Here is a 20,266-nt window from a genome sequence, read left to right on the forward strand (position 1 = left end):
AAGTGGGGACAATAATAGTATCAGCTTAATATGTTTATGAGGATTAAATGGCATAATACATCAGAAGCAATGAGAAAGGTTCCTGGCATACCACGTGCTATATGTGTGTTAATTATTCTCGTCACTGTAGTGGCTTCTCTTCCCTGGGTCGGGTTGGGGCTCACATGCTGATTCCACCACCTAGAGGAGGCGTATCTTGGACCAGTGGTCTTGTGTCCTTGTCTGTTATATGCAGGTGATGATGTGCCCTCCTGTATTACTTTCTTAGGGCTGCAAATTGCCATAAACTGGGTGGTTTTACATGACACAAGGACATTCTTGTTCAGGAGACTAGAAGTCCTAATTAAGGTGCTGTCAGCACTGGCTCCTTCTAGAGCCTCTGAGGGGGAGGCGTCCCCTGCTTCTTCCTAGTGTCGGGTGGTTTTACTGGCACTTCTTGCTGTTCCTTGGCTTGTAGCAGCATCACTCTAATCTCTGCCTTCCATCATCACCGGCTGCTTCTCTCTGGGTCTCAGTGACCAAATCTACCTCTCAGTTTTCTACTGAAGATACCAGTCATTGGATTTAGGGCCCACTCTAATCCAGTAGGATTTCCCAGGTGGGACAGTGGTAAAAAAATCTGCCTGCCAGTGCAGGAGGTGCAAGAGATACGGGTTCAGTCCCTGAGTCTGGATGATCCCCTGGAGAAGGAAATGACAACCTGCTCCAGTATTCTTTGCTGGGAAATCAATCCCATGGACAGAGGAGCCTGGTGGACTACAGTCCACAGGGTTGCAAAGAGACAGACACATCTTAGTGACTAAACAACAGCTAATCCAGTATGACCTCATCTTAGCTAATTATATTGGCAGAGACCCTATTTCCAAATAAGGTCAGACTCTGAGGTTCTGGGTTGCCATGAGCTTTAGAGGGACACTATTAACTCAGCATACCTCCTCATGCGGTTGTTGTGCGTTTTATGCGTGGTTGAGTGCCTGGCACATGAAACACACTCGGCAAATGGGAGCCTTTGATACCTTCCCCCCTCTGCCTTCTCTGCCGTTGTGGTAACCTGTAGCTCTGGCCTTAGCGCCTGTGTGTCTCCATCACTCTGACCTGGAGCACTTGGCCATGTCTGGTGTCTGCTTGTTGGCAGATAATCTTCCCCAAAGAGAGAAGATCACACCCAGAATGGTCTTTTCCGTAGAACCTGGGCTGGGGCTGGAGAGTGAGCCATGCTACCCATCTCCTAGGGCCCTGCGGTCATTTCAGCTGAAGCCCCTGGAACAGACCCATTGGCCGGTAGAGCTCAGTACGCTGAGATGCCCCCATTCAGCTCTGTGGTGGTCCTCAGACAGTAGACTAGAGATGAGTAGGGACAGCCACACCCTGGGGCCATTAGGGAGTGGCTTGGAGCAGGAGGGGATAGGTGTGTGCTTGACTCAGCAGAGGGGTTTACTGGGCTTCATATACGATGATATGAGGTCACTGCTGCGCCTTCCACTGTGCCTGTATGAGCTATCTATCCAGGCACGGATGGATGGAGGAGAAGGGGGGTGGTGGAGTTTGCACCGATTCACCCACACGCTTCTATTGTGTTCTCTCTGGTGCTAAGGAACAGCTCACAAGAAGGTACAGAGCAAAGATTGGCCCCGCCAGCCACCAGCAAAGGCATGAGAAGTGCTGGTGTGCCTGCAACAGACGCCGACATAGCAGTCTGGCTATAAGTACTCACAGCTGACAATGCTGTTGCCCACTTACCTAAGAACTGCATTTCTTGAGGCTGTCTAAAACCCCTAAACATGGCTGAAATCACGTGTCTGGGGTGTTTGCATGAGTCCATCTACAGTCCTGCCAGCTGAGGGGCCCACAGGCTCCATGGTAGTGCAGTGTGGTTACGCCACTGGGGGTTCAGCCGCTCGACAGAATGTTACGGGGCCATCGGAGTGACTCGTGTGATGGCCGTGGTGGCAGTGTAGAAACTGGTGATGCGCTGCTGAGTATTTTAAAAGCAGGATATGTAATTTACATACACCCAATGGTTTTAACACAACATCCGTAGAAGGCGAGACTGAAAAGGAGCAGATAAATAGGCTCATCTGTGATTTTTTTACCCTCTAAACTCATCATATTAATATTCTGACAAAAAGGAGTAGAGAGAAGGAGAGAAGCTATCACCTCTTTGGCCCAGCTCTCATTTCCTGAGAGTTGCTGAGCCTCCCTGACGGGGCAAACACCGGAGGTGGGCATGCGGGCAAGGCCAGGTCAGCCTCTGTCCCGCAGCAGCCGAGTCACAGGGCAGCTGGGGACCGTCATCTAACAGCGATCTGAGAGCTCGATTCTCATCCTCTTCCCTTTGGAAACAAAAATCCAAGAAATGCAAGCCTTGCCTCGCCCCTTAAAAGAGAGGGCAGTGCACCTGATGCTTGGAGAGGGTGCTGGCTGCTGATGGCTTCTGTGCAGAGTGCATTGGACAGGCTGCCCACCCTGGGTGTAATTGAGGGGCAGGGTCCCTTCAGGGCTGCTGGGGGCAGCAACTGTAAGTGGAGAAAACTCTAAAGATGGGGCACCCCTGAGGAACTTGTTTTCCCCAGGTTATACCGCAGGCGTAGATCGTTGTTTCCTGCTGTTTATAAAGTTTGTGTTATACCCTGACTGTCCACTTAGCCTCATCGTCTGTATATCACCACTCCTGGTGGCCCTGGCATACTCCATGAAAAGGAGTGACTTTCCCGCCCTCTGCCCCATCACGCATGTTCCGGCTGCATATCTATTTTCTCGAACTGCAGATAATTGATCATCGTATGGGGCACATCTATCTCCTTGGGATATACCAGAAGTGGAGCTCCCGGGCCCTGAGGTGGGGGTGGTTGTGATCAAGAAGGTGGGCCTCCCGGCTCCTGCTCAGCCTTGTGCCCGACCTCTGACCCCCAGGCAAAGAGGCCATGCTGCGGCAGAAGGATTACGAGACGGCTACCCTCTCGGAGATCAAGGCCCTGCTCAAGAAGCACGAGGCCTTTGAGAGTGACCTGGCTGCCCACCAGGATCGCGTGGAGCAGATTGCCGCCATTGCCCAGGAGCTCAAGTAAGCCCGGCGGGCACTGCAGTGCTGTGGGAGGTGGGCTGTGGCCTGAAAAGTGAGCCGGGTCCTGGGGCAGGAGGTCATTGATACAGAAGACTAAGAACGTCCTCGCAGGTGGGGAATAGCCTGCGACCATTCTGTCACAGGCCTTTGGTCCTTACCTACAGCCAGTGTGGGACCAGAGGGTGACCGAGTATGGCTCTGAGATCTTGCCTGGTCTTAGTGGCTTCCTGTCACTGGGCATTGCAGTCAAGGCTGGTGTGACTTCCAGGCGAGGCTGGGGCGGGGGCCCTTGCGGAGGAGAACTGTTCTCCTCCCAGCAGTCTCCTGAAAACCCAGAGGTTGAGGGTGGGAGTATGGGTCCTGGAAGGTCTTGAAGAAGTGCGCAGGAGAGCAGGCCGCAGAGGTAACCTGGGTCGCCTGTCTCTTCCTCTCTCCTCCCCTGCAGTGAGCTGGACTATTACGACTCACCCAGTGTCAACGCCCGGTGCCAAAAGATCTGTGACCAGTGGGACAATCTAGGGGCCCTAACCCAGAAGCGAAGGGAAGCTCTGGAGGTGAGAGCCCCTGAGGAGACAGAGACTCGCCTCCAGCAGCCCTGTGTGGCCTGTCTGCTTCACGACTCCCTTTGCTTTGGGCTGAGAAGCTCCACTGGGTTCCTCAGACCTTCCCCAGTCCTGGTCTGACCGTGGAAAGCTCACTTTGGCACTGGACTTGACCTTTGCCCTGATGGAGATGCCCTGATCATGCCTTCTCCTCCTCCTGATTTACTGTACTTGGACCAAGCCCCGCCTGTTTGAGAACCTTCCTGTTCTCTAAACCAGACTCTCTGGGGCCTAGGCGGGTGACTCCAGTGTGGGGTGGTCCATACACCCCATATTTAGAACCAGCACTCTGGGAGAGTCTGTTCTGAGTTATCTGGTCCTTCCAGACCTGAAACTCTCGGGCTAGCCAGAAGGATCTTGAAGTCTACTGGGTTGGGTGGGGGGTTGGTGATTCTGGACATGACGTTACTAATCCTATCCCCATGCCATTTGGCACTCCCAGCGCACGGAGAAACTGCTGGAGACCATTGACCAACTGTACTTGGAGTACGCTAAGCGGGCCGCACCCTTCAACAACTGGATGGAGGGGGCCATGGAGGACCTGCAGGACACCTTCATCGTGCACACCATCGAGGAGATCCAGGTGTGCTGCCGACCCCCTCATCCATGGAGGCTGGGTCTGCACGGCCCACACACTGCCCTTGTAGGGAGAGGGCTGAGGGTAGCCTCCCCAAGGATGTTCTAGATTTGAAAGCTTTGTGTTTTATTTATTTTGACTCCGTAATATATGCATATGGTATCAAATCTACAAGCTAAAGAGACTGTGCAATTTTTGTCCCCCAGCCCCCAGTGCCGCTCCCCAGAGGAGAGCAGGACACGGTCTCTGCATAGGCGAGCACATTTGTTTATTAATATGTTCTTCCCCCACTTTTTACGTAAAAAGTAGCTTTTATTATATACTGTATCCTGAACCTTTATTTCTAACCTCATAATTATCTTGGAGCTCATTTCACTGCAATAAGCCATTCTTTTGTACAGCTGCAGAGTGTTAGATGAAAAAGATTTTGCAGAACAATGAGAAAGTGTGTTAGGACAGGTCCCTTGAGCAGACCCAGGGCACCCCTTGTTCCCAACCTAACTGTGGGGTGGTGAGCCCCCAGGGAGATTGCTGCTGGATTCACCAGGCCTGAGCATGAAGCTGTGGCACCTTCCTGTGGCCAGCCCAGCCATCCTGGTTCTCAGCTGAAATAGTCCTGGGTTGATGCCTCCAGGCTGCCCAACTGGTGTGAGGCCGGCCTCCAGTGGCCCCTTCACCCACTTCTGCCCTGGGACCTGCAGGTCTCCCTTGGCTTATCTTGCCCATGGGAGGCATTGGTCCCTCCCAGTCATTGTGCTGCTTCTGCACGCCCGTCTCTCTCCAGGGACTGACCACAGCCCATGAGCAGTTCAAGGCCACCCTCCCCGATGCCGACAAGGAGCGCCTGGCTATCCTGGGCATCCACAATGAGGTGTCCAAGATTGTCCAGACCTACCACGTCAACATGGCAGGCACCAACCCCTACACAACCATCACGCCTCAGGAGATCAATGGCAAATGGGACCATGTGAGTCCAAGGGCTGGGTGGGGCGCTGGCGGAGCCATTGTAAGTTTCAGAAGGGCAGGGATTTTTGTCTGTCTGTATTCTGATTTTCATTGATTTCAGTGTCGTTCAGTAAGTACTCATTGTCTAGCAAATGAATGCATTTCTAGAACAGGTCAATGTGTTCACTCCTATTACTGCCTGGCCTCTTCCCTTCATGGCTCCTCCACTTCCTCTGACATGGAGGCAGATGGCCGGCCCGTCCCAATGTCCCCTGACTGTTCCTGCCCCAGGTGCGGCAGCTGGTGCCACGGAGGGACCAGGCCCTGACGGAGGAGCACGCCCGCCAGCAGCACAATGAAAGGCTACGCAAGCAGTTTGGGGCCCAGGCCAATGTCATCGGGCCCTGGATCCAGACCAAGATGGAGGTGGGTCCCAGCACCGAAGGCCCGGCAGGGGCTTCCACCCTTCCTTGCACCATCCCAGACAGTCAGGCTTTCCCTGTCTCCTCCTGGACGGGACCTGTGGGCACTGTGGGTCCTGAACCCACAGCTGGCCTGCTGCGCCGTGGAGGGTGTGGGACCCGTGCCCACACAGGGACACCACATGAAACAGTCCCACGGAAGGATCAGTGCCTAGGTGACTGATTCGGCTTGCCCTGTGGCATATGTGGTTGAGCTGGTCTCCCTTCCTCCTGAGCCATGAGCTTGGCCAGAAGGAGGTGACCTCCCCAGAGAGAGAACTGTGCTTTGGGCAGGCGTGAAATTCTTTGCTGTACTGTTGGACCAGGTATCAGGGTGATGTAGGTAAGGAAGGAACACTGCTTGGGTTAGAGCGTGGTGTCCCTCTGAATTCCTTGAGGGCAGAGACCATGTCAAGTTCCTCTGTGCTTTTCTGGACCCCATCTCTACCTGCTTTGCACATTATGCATGGTAGTGGGTGCTCCAGAAATGCTTGCCAAGTTGAACTGAGTTCCCAATGAGAAACAGAGATGGGGATTAGGCCTGGACCATGGAGACAGGTGGGATTGAGGTGGGCAAGGCAGGCCTCCGAGGAACCAGAACAGCAGGATCGAGTTCATTGAGAAGGTGAGCCAGGTGCCCTGAGGCTGTGAGGAATCCAGCTCAGTGGGAAAACTTCCCTGAGATGGGTGGTAGTCGGGAATGGGCCTGGGATGGGAGTTTGAATGGCAGGTAGAGGAGTGAATCTTTAAGTTAGCAACTGACCTTGCATCCCCTTCCTGAGGCTGAGGGGTAGCCGGGAGATGGGAGGTATTCATCTGGTGATAACAGTCAGTGCCGGTCAGATTCCTTTATGATGCTATTTCCATGCCAAGAATCATTAGAGGGGTTGGCCCCAGTCTCCACCCTGGGGGCCCAGAATGCATAGGTCTCACAAGAGCCTCCTTTCTGGATGAGCAGGAGATTGGAAGGATCTCCATTGAGATGCATGGGACCCTGGAGGACCAGCTCAACCACCTGCGGCAATATGAGAAGAGCATCGTCAACTACAAGCCCAAGATCGACCAGCTGGAGGGCGACCACCAGCTCATCCAGGAGGCGCTCATCTTCGACAACAAGCACACCAACTACACCATGGAGGTGGGCACCACCAGCCTTGCTCCCCTGGAGAGGGAGCCCCGGATCCCCCTTCTGCTTCCCTCGGCTGGGGAAGTGGTGGTGGGGGGGCGGTCACCAATCATTCCAAGCAGACTGGTTGCATAGTAGGATAAACCCTAGCTTTTAAGTGAGAGAATACTCAACTTCTCCTCCCTCCTGGAGCTCTGAGTCTTCGGTCCTCAGTGCCTTTTGAATTTCCCCAGGAGCTTGCTGAGAATGCAGATTTCCAGGCACCGTCCCAGAATTTGATTCACTAGGTCTGGGATGGGACTTGGGTATCTAAATTTTTTAACAAGTACCCAGTGATTCTGAGACTGGTGGTCACCAGACACTGGTTTGGCCTCTGCTTTTTAAATGACCTACTTGTTTTGACTATGAAGGCATGGGTGTGAGGTTATAGAGTTGGATGTTCAGGGAATTACCTACTTTTTTGTCCTTTGATCTTCCCCACTGTCAACTTTGCCCTTTTTCCTGACCTGACCGCACTGGTCATCCTGGTTTCTGCTGTTCCGGGCAGAAACCATCACCCTTCTGTGCTTCCCCCTTCATCATCTGGGTCCTCTGTCCTGGTTTGCTGTCCTTGTCCTGGTTGCCCAGCACCTGTTGACTCTGTTAATCCGGGCAGAAGGCCTGGTTTGATTGCATTGGCCATTTTGATGATCAGGGGAGGGAGTAGGGAGGGGTGACCTGGGCCCAGGCCTGGGACCCCTTTGCTGATGGGCCTTGTGTGCCTGCAGCACATCCGTGTGGGCTGGGAGCAGCTCCTAACCACCATCGCCAGGACCATCAATGAGGTGGAGAACCAGATCCTGACCAGGGATGCCAAGGGCATCAGCCAGGAGCAGATGAATGAGTTCCGGGCCTCCTTCAACCACTTTGACCGGGTGAGCTCCACCCCTGCACTCGCTGACGGCAGCCCCAGCCCCAGGGCCCTGGAGGGCACTGCCCAGGGCATGGGCCCACTTCCTGGGCGAGTGAGGAGAGGGTGGGGAGGGAGGAGCTGCAGTCAGCCTGCTCTGACTCTCCACCACCCCAGGCTGGCCTTAGAAGCTGTCCAGGTGTCCCACGAGCATCGCTGCTTTCCTGGAGAGAGTGCTTGTGTTGTGGGTGAAGTGAAACCCTCAGACCCCTGACTCTTGCTCTCCTACCATGAGGAGTCACCCTTGGGGGCAAGGCTGCCATAGCCTCAAGGGAGGGTCTGCTGTCCCTGGCTATGGCGACCATCCCCTGCCTGTGCCTGGGGACAGAGCAGAGCCTCCCTCCTCCCCGAGCCCCGGGGGTGGCCTTTCGGACCCCTGGTAGAGGTGCCAGAGCTATCAGTCCTCCTGGATTCTCATCCAGTTTTGTGTGGGCTGCCCCTCCCAGTGCCTTGGGGCTTTGTGGTGGCCACAGGGGGTGGGAGCATGGGCTTGGGTGCCGCCCACCACCCCTGCCTGCTTCACTGCCCTCCAGGCACCTGGGTGGGTGGCGTCCTCCTGGAAAACCCTGCTCAGGGCATCGGGGCCAGAGGTGGGCTGGGCACTCTTCTGGGGGAGCTTCTTTCCCCATGGCTCACCATGCTTCCCTCCAGCCTGCTCCCCGGGGCAGGACAGCTGCGTGTACCGGGGAGAGGGCCCCCTCTGGGCCACGGCCATGTGTCTAACCTTGTGCACTTTTATTTCCCTCCTCCCCCCGCCCCTCCGCCCTCCACCTTCCCCATCCGCATGCCTTCGTCCCTGTCTCTCCCCACACACGCTACCCTCCACTGGGGCATGGCCCACCCCTTCCCCTTCACGGCCTCCACCTCCCTGGCACCGCATGGCTCGCTGGCTGGCGCACGGCGGCCCCAGGATCACTCCGGCACGCTGGGTCCCGAGGAGTTCAAAGCCTGCCTCATCAGCTTGGGTTATGATATTGGCAACGACCCCCAGGTACTCGCCTCCTGCATGGAGCACGCTCAGGGGTGGCGTCCGGGGCGAGAAATAACGCGTTTCTCCTTTTTTCTTTTCTCTCTCTCTCTTTCTGGATCTCCTTGCCTCCCCTTTCCTGTGGGCCGTGGGGCTCGTCTTCTGCTGTCCCTGCCTGGCCTCCGGCGGGCTCCTCCTCCCGCTACTCCGACCTCTGACCTCTGCCCTCGGTTATCTTTCGTGGGAACCTGCGCGGTGCCCACCTTCTTCTCTCCTCATCGCTCTCCATCCCATGGACGGATTTTTGCATCTCCCTGCTCTGTCTTCCTCCTTCTGTGGATATCTTCCCCGGATGTGTATTTGCATCTCTTCCTCCTATGTTCCTTTCCCCTTCCTGACCGCCGCCCCCCCTCCCCGCCCCCCGCCCCCTAAAACTGTACACCTCGACCTCCCCTCTGGCCATCTATGCCCTGTCTTCCTGGCCCCGGGCTGGCCCTTTCTCCTCCTTGTGTCTTGGTGCCCCTTGCCCCACAGAAGAAGACAGGCATGATGGACACGGATGATTTCCGCGCCTGCCTTATCTCCATGGGTTACAACATGGTAATGTAAACCCCACCCTCTGCCCTGGTGAGCGGCAGCCAGCCAGCTGACCGGAGAGGCCGAGTCCTGGCCGTGGTGGGCTGGAGGCCCTCAGGCTCAGGGGCCCCCCTCCCTGGAGGGGCCTCAAGATTCTGGTCCATGGGGAAGATAGTGTACTGAAAGGCTGGGCCCCAGCTGTGGGGCCTGTGTGTGTCCGGGAGACCTGGCCTTCTCGCCTTTCTCTGCCGGTTTCTCTTTTGATATTTACAATTGAAGTGGGCTTTTTGTTTTTTGGCTCCCATCGTGGATGGTGGGGCTGACCCTGAGGCTGCCAGGCAGGACTGTGGTAGGCACTCTGGGTGGAGGTTGGTTCAGTTCTATCTCACGTGAGGCCTGGAGAGTTCCACCTCTGTCCTGGTGATGGCTTCAGCCAGGCATGCCGCCCCTTTGCTAGTTGCCCCAAGCCCCTTCCCAACCTTCTCAGCTGCCTTGCCCTCATGCAGGCCTTCTGAGCAGGCCAGGCAACTCCTGGCCTACCTTGCAAAGCCCAGAGCCCTTGGGCCGCCCAGCGCAGGAACACGGGCGTGGGCTTTAGAAGCAAGGAACCTGGGGATAAATCTCAGTTCTGTCATCCCCTGCTTGGAGGCCCAGATAAGGTGAGGGGAGCGCTGCCGGGCCATTGTAACGGTTAAATGAAGCAACTCAACGTGAGTGCTGTGCCGTGTCTGACACTCAGAACGTGCAGTGTGGTGGAGGCCCAAGTTCATGTCTCAGCTCTACTACCCCCTGTCTGTGTGGCCTTTGGCAAGTCACTAAGCCTGTATGAAAGTAATAAATAGCTACTTCATGGTTGTGAGGAGGGTTAAATGAATTTTACACAGCACTTCAAATAGGGCCTGGTGTATAGTGTATGCTGTCTGTTAGCCAGTGCTGGCGTTAGTTATCATCAGCATTATCATTTTTGTTCCAAGAGGACCACGTGCATCCGTAGAGGGTGGGAAACTGAGACATCTCAGGTTAGGTCAGGGGCCCTCTCTGACAGCCTCAAGCACTCTGAGCCCCCAGAGGCTTCAGGTCCATAGAGAGAGGGGACTGTGGCTGACAGGCCTGGGATTGGCTTTTCCCTCCAGGGAGAGGCAGAGTTTGCCCGCATCATGAGCATCGTGGACCCCAACCGCCTGGGGGTGGTGACGTTCCAGGCCTTCATCGACTTTATGTCTCGCGAGACAGCTGATACAGATACAGCAGACCAAGTCATGGCTTCCTTCAAGATCCTGGCCGGGGATAAGGTGGGTGTGCTGTGGCGTGGGTGCCGTGCGGAGGTGGGCTGAATTGGAGGAGCGGTCATGAGCAGCTCCGCTGTTCCTTCTCCCACCCCGAGCCTCACTGCTGTCCACCTCTACCCGTTTCTGTAACATTTGGGCATCAGCTAAGAGGTTAGCTTAAGGGAGTCCCTTGCCATGGACATTGCATGTCATACTTATGATGAGATACTGGTGATGAAATGACTGGCAGTGGAGGGCAATCCAGTCAGATGGAGTATGTGAGTGGGTGATGAAAGGTCAATCTGGGAACTTAAGACTTCAGCCCTGCATCATTCTGGGCATGAGCCATGGCATGTGGATGGGAAGCAGGAAAGAAGCATGTTTCTCATTTGTCTACACTAAGCAGCAGTCAGCTTCAGTTCTCCAAATCTCCCAGGTTCCCTGCACTGCCAAGCCTGACAGTGGGAAATTAGGCGCATCCCGGGGGATTTGGGGGCAGAGAGGTCTAGAGGTCAGATTCCCTTCCTGTAAAATTCATAGGATAATCCTTAGGCTGTCCTTCCTTAGCCAGTAGGGAGAATAGTTTCTGAAATGTCTCAGTCTACATTGAAGTAAAGACTGAACCAACAAAGAGGTTCCTAAAGCTCTTATTTACATTCAAAGACACCTTGTTAGAGTCATAGCACTTTGGAGCTGGAAGGACCCTCAGAAACCACCTCCTTCAAGTGACTCATTTGGTCGAGGAAGTCTCCGGGGCCCAGAAAGGGACCTGATCTCTTGACTCTTGAAGTGACTTGAGGGCCAACCCCTGTCTCCTTCAGACTGGCTCCTTAGGGGACTCTGGCAGAAGTAGGGCAAGTCCCTGAACACGTGTGAAGCCGCTAGCTCCCCAAAGATGCAGGTTCCAAGTAGACTTTGATGGGCAAGCCCAAGACAGGGAGGAAGCAGACATCCCAGACTGGGAACCAGATGGGCTGGGGGAAGGTTAAGAGTCTATCAGTGGCAGTGATGCCCCAGACTGGAGGCTCCTGTGATTTATGAGAATTGTGTGACCTCCTCAGAGCCCAGCTGAGTTGGGCGTGGGAGTCCTACTCTGTTTCACCAAATATGGTATTGCTAATACCCGCCTGTGGTTGGTGCACACTAGAGAGATACACGAAAAGATTACAGGTGCAATTAGCTCTTGGAATTACTTGGAAACAGGCTAAAGTAGTTACTGAAGTGAAAAACAAGGGGATTGAAATATATGTTATTTAAATATATATACACATATATAGATATGTACATATATAGATAACATTTATACATATGTGTCTATATCATATAACATCGTATAATTCATTTATTTACATATATGCCTGATACAGGTATATATACTGTGCCTGTTGGAATGGGGGCTGGACAGGGTACCTTACCTCCTGAGTGAGGTTCCCGACCTCCGGGCTTTGCGGCCGCCCTGAGCGCATTGTTTCCGCAGAACTACATCACGGTGGACGAGCTGCGCAGAGAGCTGCCGCCTGACCAGGCTGAGTACTGCATCGCGCGAATGGCCCCCTACACCGGCCCCGACGCCGTGCCCGGTGCTCTGGACTACATGTCCTTCTCCACGGCGCTGTACGGCGAGAGTGACCTCTAACCCGCCCCGCCTGGTCCACACCCTCGCCCCTCGCCCCCCGCCCCGTCCGCTGTGCGAGCCCCACCCTGCGCCTCCGCTGTACCCCCTCTCCCGCCCGGGTTTGGTTTCACGCTCTGCCTCCAGTGGGCGAGCTGGGACCCGTGTGGCATCCAGCCTCCCTGCCCGTGAAGTGACAGTTTACAAAATTATTTTCTGCAAAAAAGAAAAAAAAGTTACGTTAAAAAAAAAAAGTAAAAAATACAAAAAAAACCACATATTTTATTATACAAAAAGTATTTTTTTCTCCACCAGACTTAAATGGAAAAGAGGAAGAATTAACTATTTGCACCGAAATGTTTTGTTTTGTTGTGATATAGGAAAATAACCAAGCACAATGTTATATCCATCCTTTTTATCGATTTTTTTTTTCCTTTCTATCTGTACCATCTGCTGTATTCATTTCTCCAATCTCTTGTCCACCTTGATGTGGGAGTGGGAGGTGAGGGCAGGGGAAAATCTTGTCAAAAGGCACATTGGTGCATGTGTGTTTGCTAGCTCACTTGTCCATGAAAATATTTTATGATATTAAAGAAAATCTTTTGAAATGGCTGTTTTCTTAAGGAAGAGAATTTATGTGGCTTGTTTTCTCATTTTTGAAGTCCAGAGGTGTGTGTAATTACCCTCTTCATCAGCACACACTTTTTGCCCCCAAATACTGCCTATTAAAAATGGTCAGGACAAAACTGACAAGTGTGGACAGCTTTGGTCCTATTGGGCACACAATGGCAACCCACTCCAGTACTCTTGCCTGGAAGGTCCCATGGACAGAGGAGCCTGTCCATGGGGTCGCTAAGAGTCGGACACGACTGAGCAACTTCCCTTTCACTTTTCACTTTCATGCATTGGAGAAGGAAATGGCAATCCACTCCAGTGTTCTTGCCTGGAGAATCCCAGGGACGGGGGAGCCTGGTGGGCTGCCGTCTATGGGGTCACACAGAGTCGGACACGACTGAAACGATTTAGCAGCAGCAGCAGCCGCAGCAGTGTTAAAGCAGCAACACTCCCATGTCAGTTCCTTGCTCCTTGCTTACTGTTTTCCAAAAGAGTGCATGGGATCAAGGATGGTGTGGGGCACCTGTACCACCCCTAATATGCTTTTGACCTTGGCACGTTCAACCTTATACTTGTTTCGTTTTCCAGAGGAGAACGTGGTTTCCTCACAAGGCTCCTATGCGTTGAAAATAAACCCCGCCTTTGTTTCTCACATCATCAAACAGCTCTGTGACATCTACATGCCCCGGTTCCTTGTATTTTTGCTGCAGGAGACACTCAGGAAGTCAGACTGTCCCGTAGACAGCAGCTGTCCAGCCTCACCTGGGAGGCTGTTGGAAATGCAGGCTCTCGGGTCTACCTCAGACCCTCTCATTAGAATCTGCCTTTAAACAAGGTCCCTGGGGGATCTCTGTTTCTTTTGAGTTTTCCTCCTTGCCTCTTTCCTCCTCGAGGCTTCTACTCACAGGACAGGCAGCGAGGACTGCCAGTAACGGTATCAGTAACAGTGCAGTGATTTATCGACATAATTTAGCAATGGAAGCTGCAGGTCTGTGTTCCAGTTCTGTGTCGAGGGGTAAAGCAATTTCATGCAGCAGTAACAGGGAGTTGAGTCTGTGGAGTCTGACGGCCAGAGTTCAAACCTACCACGGCCATTTCCAAAACGGATAAACTGGGCACTACAGTTCTCTCATCCACTAACAGGGAATAATAGTGCTGCTGGAAGGTTGATGCTCTAATATATAGAACTCCCAAAGTATTCGTGCATATAAATGTTGAGGTCAATCCTACTTTAAGTTTTAAGGGATTCGCTTGAAGGATCTCTTTAAAAGAGAACCCTTAACATGATAGAAGTCCCCTCATATAAGAAGACTAAGACCAAATTGGAATTTATTGAACTGGGGCCAGAGATGACAGTTTTCCAGTGTAAGTCCCGTTTGTTTAGGAATTAGTTCCATGAGTTCTGGAACACCCACTGCCCTGGGAAAGAGGCAAGGTTTTTCAGGAGAATGGACGTGGGGAGAGGTTGGCTTTTGCTTTGGGAACCATGATTGCAGGTTTTCCCACTGGCTGGCAGAAAGCCGTACCTGCTCAAGGTAGGTCTGCTGTGACGGCAGCTTGGTGGGGAAGACTGTGGTTTAAGAGTTGAGGAGAAGGAAATTGTTCCAACCGGAAAGTTTCCTAAACTGAGGGTGTGTGCATTAATAAGCCTCAATTTTCAGGGACTTCCCTGGTGGTCTAGTAGTTAAGACTCCAAGCTTCCACTGCAGGGGACGTGGGTTCGACCCTTGGTCAGGGAACTAAGATCCCACATGCTGTGCATCATGGCCACAGTATTAAACAAAATGCTACAAAATCCCCCTCAATTTCCAGAGGTGTGATCAATCTTTAAAAGAATGTGTAAGAGTCATTTGAACAAGGTGTGTTTATAGAGTTATTCCACAGTCTTCAAGGGTTTGAGTTTCTCAACATTCAAGGGTGCTTATAAATGACTATATGTGTGCAAACGACTATAATTTTCAATCCATTAGAGGTAAAATCTTAAAATTTCATTTCTTAAGCTTTTAAGCACATCATGGACATTTTATTTTATTGATAATGTAATTTTCCTGTAAAAATAACATTCTTCTGTGTCTTAATCATTCATACATTTAAACAGATTTAATCCTCCAGAACAACCCCGTTTGCAAACTTTGTTAAATCCCTTTAGATATTTTAAACGTATTAGCAAGTTTTAATCACTCTTTAAGACATCAGACTCCCAACCCAGGCAGATTCAAATCCAAGCTGCAGAGTTTCACTCAGCACAAAGCAATTGAAATATTATAAATGCAGCAAATCAGGTTCCCTGGAGCAGTTCAAAGCTGTTTACTAACAGTTCTCTTAGACCTCCAAAATTGAAATTACACGTCTCATTTCAGTTGCACATTGCAGATGAAAAATCACAAAGCTATTATATGCTGGGTTCTTTTATGTGTTCAGTCACCTTAACCCACTCATTGTCATGATGCATACAAAACTGCTGAACACCACCAACGTATTAGTACCAAGAGTTTGATTTATGAATACTTCATCTGTTTAGTTATTTCTAAAGAGGTGATTTCAAGTCCTTTAGCTACTCATTGCTGGCTTTTGGGGTCAGAGGTTCAAGAGATACATATATATATTTAGGAAAATACCACTGAGGAGTCCTCTTTGAGCGTTTGAGCTCTGTGATGGGCTGAATAATGGTCCTCACGAGATGTCCGTGTCCTAATCCCTTGGATCCTGTGACTCTGTTACTTTACATGGCAAACGGGACTTTGCAGGTGTAACTGAGTTAAAGTCCTTAATGGAGACATTATTCTGGATTGTCTGGGTGGGCTTTGATGAAGAGGGAGGCAGCAGTATCAGAGATGTGACGACGGAGGTAGAGGTTGGAATGACATGAGGCCACAAGCCAAGGAATGCACTGTCTTCTAGAAGCTGGAACAGGCAAGGAGATGGAAGCCCCACTTAGAGCCTCAGTGGGAATGCCGCCCTGCTGACCCATTTTAGGTTTCTGAACTGAGAAGATAATAAATACGTATTTTAAGGCACTACATGTGCTTTGTTACTGCAGCAACAGGAAGCTAACGCTTGCTTAATCATCCAGGCCTCTGGACAGGCTGGCTGCCCACCACCCCCCAACCCCACCCTGATATCAGTGACTTGTGTTGTAGGCTTGAGGCTTTGGCTCAACCACCCCAGCTTCAGAGGCCTAAACCTGTAAAACGTCAGCTCTGGGGAGGCTGCCACAGGTGCTGACCAGAACCCCTAACCCTAAAATTGCGTCTGCAGAGGAGGGGAGATGGAGGTTTCAAATGAAACCTCCAAAGGGTCAGAATGACTATGCCCAGTGGGGGCGGTTGGGGGGTGGTTGCTGGTTAGTGGCACTGGCTGAGGGGCTGAAGGCTGTGGGCTTATCCCCTAATGGGGTAGGTGACCTCACATGGACGAGAGTCCCCCAACAGGCTGTTCCCTCCCCCCCAGTCCAGGCCAAACTTAAGGGGACAGAAGAGGTAACTAAGCAGTGGCACTGCCACCAGAACCACTGAAGGGCCTCGTCCACATGTGCTGTCCTGCAGGGTGGTGCTGGAGAGGGCCCCTTTCCACACCCGACTCTGGGGAAGCCTGGATATGGGAGCTGGGAGCCCACATCGAAGCCGAGAGGGCCTGGGGTTTTCGGGACACTCAGACGTGGTGGGATGGAGTCCTTCAGCTAAATGAAAGCTCTAGGGGCCACTTTGTGACCATCAAGGCTTTTGAAGCTCCAAGAGAGGTGGGGGAGTCCCCATTTGAGCAAGCACAGCTCAGGTGCTGCTGTGGGACCTTTGACTAGTTATTGGACACCTTGCCACCTTAGAGATGAAGGGGAGATGAGACTTCAGGGTGTCTCTCGAACCCAGGGCCTAGGTGGCAGCCCAGCCTCAAGTTGGGATCTGCCACATGCCCTAGGAAGCCCTGGATAAGCAGTGAGCCTGCTCTATCTCAGCCCCTCTATGTGGGGGCCTCACTCCTCTCTTGGGCTTAGCTTTCTCTGGTCATGACCCCCATGGTGGGAAAGGCCAACCCCACATGCCCTCGTGTTTTCCTCTAAAAGGAGGCCAATCCCTGTTCCTCGTTTGCAGGACCTGCTTGGCCCAGCCTGGCCTGGTCTGACGCGGTGATGCCTACCAGTCCATGGATGAGGCTTGCGGCATTGGTCAGGCTGGGTGGGGCAGATAACTCAAAAAGTGAAGGCTACCTCATTTCATCATCAATTTTATCTCTGAGATTTGGATTCAGCTTACAACCGATCTCACTTTGGAATTAATAGTGTCCTAGCTACTGTTGGCCAGGTGGCAGTCATAACCTCCAGTCATGGCCTGCTCTTTAGAAGTAGGAAAATGAGCCCTGGTTTTGTCTCAGACTTCCATTGACACCTTCTAGTAAGATCAAGCACCAGGATCAAAGCCTGCAGAATGAGTATACAGAAAGACAATCAGGAAGTCCTAGTGGAGCTCCCTCATCAAAAGCTGTGCTATTAAATGCTATGGATTAAAATGGTGTGTGGAAAATGCACTGGAAGACTCTGGCAAGGAGTTCAGAGGAGCTAGACTCTGCATTTGAGGACGTTTTAGCAAATTTGTTTTGCTCACCTCTGCACAAGAGTGACAGATGATAAACATGTTTAAAGACTAAAAGCTTTTTCAATAACTACGTCGTGGCTGACTCTGCAACCCCATGGACTGTAGCCCGCCAGGCTCCTCCGTCCATGGGGTTTCCCAGGCTGGAGGGGGTTGTCATTTCCTTCTCCAGGGGATCTTCCTGACTCAGAGATGGAAGCCACGTCTCCTGCACTGGCAGCCAAATTCTTTTTTTTAAAATAGATATTTGAAATACAACTTTTTTCTGATTCTAAACAAACAGGAACGCGAGTGGCAGTAACAAACAAGATTCCACCTCTCAGTATTGTCATGTGACTGTAGCAGTCTTATATTTGAAACTCAAGGCGGAAGCATCTGTATTCCAGAAACACCTAAATATACAGGTCGGAAAAATGAAGTTTTCTTTAAACTGCCAGTTTCACTCTGAAGCCCATCCATCTCCTTCAGCATCCAAAGAGTAAGCACAGGCTCTGCTTCGATGTGTAATAAAGTGCGAACAGGCACCACTGACAGGACAGTCGCCTGTAAAACTAGACTTCTGACACTGGGCTCAGCTTCTCACAGGTCATCATTTTCATCTGGGAAAGGAGCTGTCTGAGCAACCTCTAGATGCACTGCCAGGCTGGGTCCATGACCACCTCTGGCGGGTGAGAGCGGGCATGATGACAAACTCCGAGTTAGGGCCTCCACTCGGCTTTCTAGCAAGCCAGAGCAAGGGCTTTTCAAAGCTTTTCTGCCTACTTTTGGCAGAAATGACATAGTACTGAAGCGTCTCCTTTTGGTGGAAGACAACTGACTTTGCCTTAATCTTTCTGTCCTTAATATCTACTTTGTTGCTACACAATATAATGGGGGTTGTTCTCACACACTCGGACCAGATCTCTGTGCCTGTTAGGCGTGTTCTTGTAACTCTTGATGTCAAACGTTCTAATGAGACACTCATCTTGGTTATAGCCATCTCTTCGTCCACCAAATTTCTCCTGACCAGCTGCATCCCATACATTGAACTTAATAGGTAGGTCCTCTGTTAGTATGGAACACGGGGAATGGGACTCAACACTCCGGGTAACTACACACTTCTCAGATTCACCAGTCAGATGGTGTTTCACAGGTGTAGTTTTGCCAGTGTCACCATCACCCACCAAAACAAGTTTGAACTGAACTTGGGGTTCTCTTTGGGCAGCCATTGTAATGTTGCTTTCACATATCTATCTGACTGAGTTGGCAGGCAGATTCTGTACCACTGAGCCACCAGGGAAGGCCATCAGTAACTACATATATTAAACATAAACAAGTTTATAATAGTAAGAATGACAAAGCATTGTGTTACAGTTTAAGTGGCTACATGTTTTCTTTCTTGATGTTTATAAAATACTGGAGCATCTTATTAATCTGATTGTATTTTAGATCCAATGAAATATGGCCCACAAAACAGATTACCTGTCAACTCTCCCAAACCTTCTGGATTCTATTTTTGATGAGACAACAAAAGAAAGATTCATTGGAGATTGGTACCAGGGGTTCAAAGATTCACTGGGGTTGGTACCTTACTCTCCAGAAAGAGCATATAGAGATGTCTCACAAAGGTTCATCCTAAACCTATTCTCTAATTTGGCAAGCTAAGAGATCACAGGCAATGTAAAACATCCATTCTTATCACTGACATTTGCTTTCTTATCACCTCTCTCTAGTATCTTCCACTTCTAATTATATATATATATATTTTTTTTTCAGGGGAGGGGGATAAACAGTCTTTATTTCACCAGCAAATAAATTCAGGTCATCTCAGGTTTGGTAACCAAATGGATCATAAGAAAACATGTTTGCTCTCAGATTTTTTAAATTGTAAAATTAAAAAAAAAAAAAAGGACTGTGGACATATATATACACATAGGCCTTAGAAATTTATATATAAGGATGAATGTGTAAATAGATATCTTTGTTGTTGTTTAGTCACTAAGTTGTGTCTGTTTGCGACCCCAAGGACTATAGCCTGCTAGACTCCTCTGTCTGTGGGATTTCCCAGGCAAGAATATTGGAGTAGGTTGCCATTTCCTTCTCCATCTAATTATATTTTTCTTAGCCATCTTCATGAGTCCTACTTTTCCAGCAGAAACTGCAGGAGAGATTTTGCAAACACTTAATACCTGGGAAGCTGGCTTCTGAAAGCAAGATCTTTGAAAGATGGCTTGTGAACACTTGTAAAAAGATACAGTCATCCCTGGGCACAGCACAGTTCCATGAATAGCAGATGCTGCTTGACTAACATCTTCTTTTGGGGTTGGTACCAGGCTCCCTGGAAAGAGCAATATAGAGATGTCTCAGTCCTTGCTGAAATTCAGACAAGCAGCATCTCCTCTGTTCTTGGTGGGAGAGTTCCACTGCAGGGCTCAGTGGCTGTGTAAATAAAAAGTGTGTCCAGAGTGTGCTGGCTTATGAATCTGACGACTTCTGGGAGGTCGCTGTAGGCTGTAAGCACTGGTTCTTGGTCCTGTCTTGTTCAGGTCGTACTGACTCGGACTCAGGTGTTCACCTTCAAACCCGCAGGTGTTATGAAGCCTATAAGGTAAACAAGAGAATTAGGATCACAAAAGATCTCAACGGGCAATGAAAGTAATCTTCTAAGATTATGTTTTATGAGAATGCATGTAAAACCCTGAAGGTGGATCTAAAAAAACACAAGATGTGGGAGATACCCTGAAAAAGAGACCAAGAAGGTCCTCAGCTTAGTATGAGTGAACAGAGCAGTGAAGCAGCTTCAAAGGGCTAATCTGATCTTGGGTTGGACTGAAAACTTGGAAACTCAGAAGTTGCTCGTGCTCACATCTGCCAATTGTAGGAGAAGCATGAAAAGCTGGCCTTTGACAAGACAAAATAAAGCCTTGCCTCCACAGAGG

At 50.9% G+C, this 20,266-nt stretch overlaps 1 protein-coding gene and 1 pseudogene across 4 annotated transcripts in view; one reads left to right on the forward strand and one right to left on the reverse strand.

Annotated features, from left to right (window-relative positions):
• Positions 1-12,759, forward strand: part of ACTN1 (actinin, alpha 1) — a 98,657-nt gene extending 85,898 nt beyond the window's left edge. For 2 of the 4 annotated variants that reach the window (XM_010846700.1, XM_010846702.1), the window contains exons 12-21: positions 2,914-3,064; positions 3,510-3,618; positions 4,109-4,249; positions 5,028-5,210; positions 5,480-5,614; positions 6,608-6,787; positions 7,543-7,689; positions 8,635-8,715; positions 10,401-10,559; positions 12,013-12,759. In XM_010846700.1, coding sequence (XP_010845002.1) covers positions 2,914-3,064; positions 3,510-3,618; positions 4,109-4,249; positions 5,028-5,210; positions 5,480-5,614; positions 6,608-6,787; positions 7,543-7,689; positions 8,635-8,715; positions 10,401-10,559; positions 12,013-12,171 — 1,445 coding nt within the window. In that variant the 3' untranslated portion in view covers positions 12,172-12,759. Of the gene's footprint in view, positions 1-2,913; positions 3,065-3,509; positions 3,619-4,108; positions 4,250-5,027; positions 5,211-5,479; positions 5,615-6,607; positions 6,788-7,542; positions 7,690-8,634; positions 8,716-9,225; positions 9,292-10,400; positions 10,560-12,012 lie in introns of all 4 variants that reach the window. The other 2 variants (XM_010846704.1, XM_010846701.1) reach the window with 2 other exon arrangements.
• Positions 12,760-17,534: 4,775 nt separating this feature from the next.
• On the reverse strand, positions 17,535-19,378 carry LOC104993446 (annotated as a pseudogene).
• Between the last annotated feature and the right edge of the window lie 888 nt (positions 19,379-20,266).

The sequence above is a fragment of the Bison bison genome, unplaced genomic scaffold (genome assembly GCF_000754665.1).
Source record: "Bison bison bison isolate TAMUID 2011002044 unplaced genomic scaffold, Bison_UMD1.0 scf7180017864239, whole genome shotgun sequence".
NCBI lineage: Eukaryota > Metazoa > Chordata > Mammalia > Artiodactyla > Bovidae > Bison > Bison bison.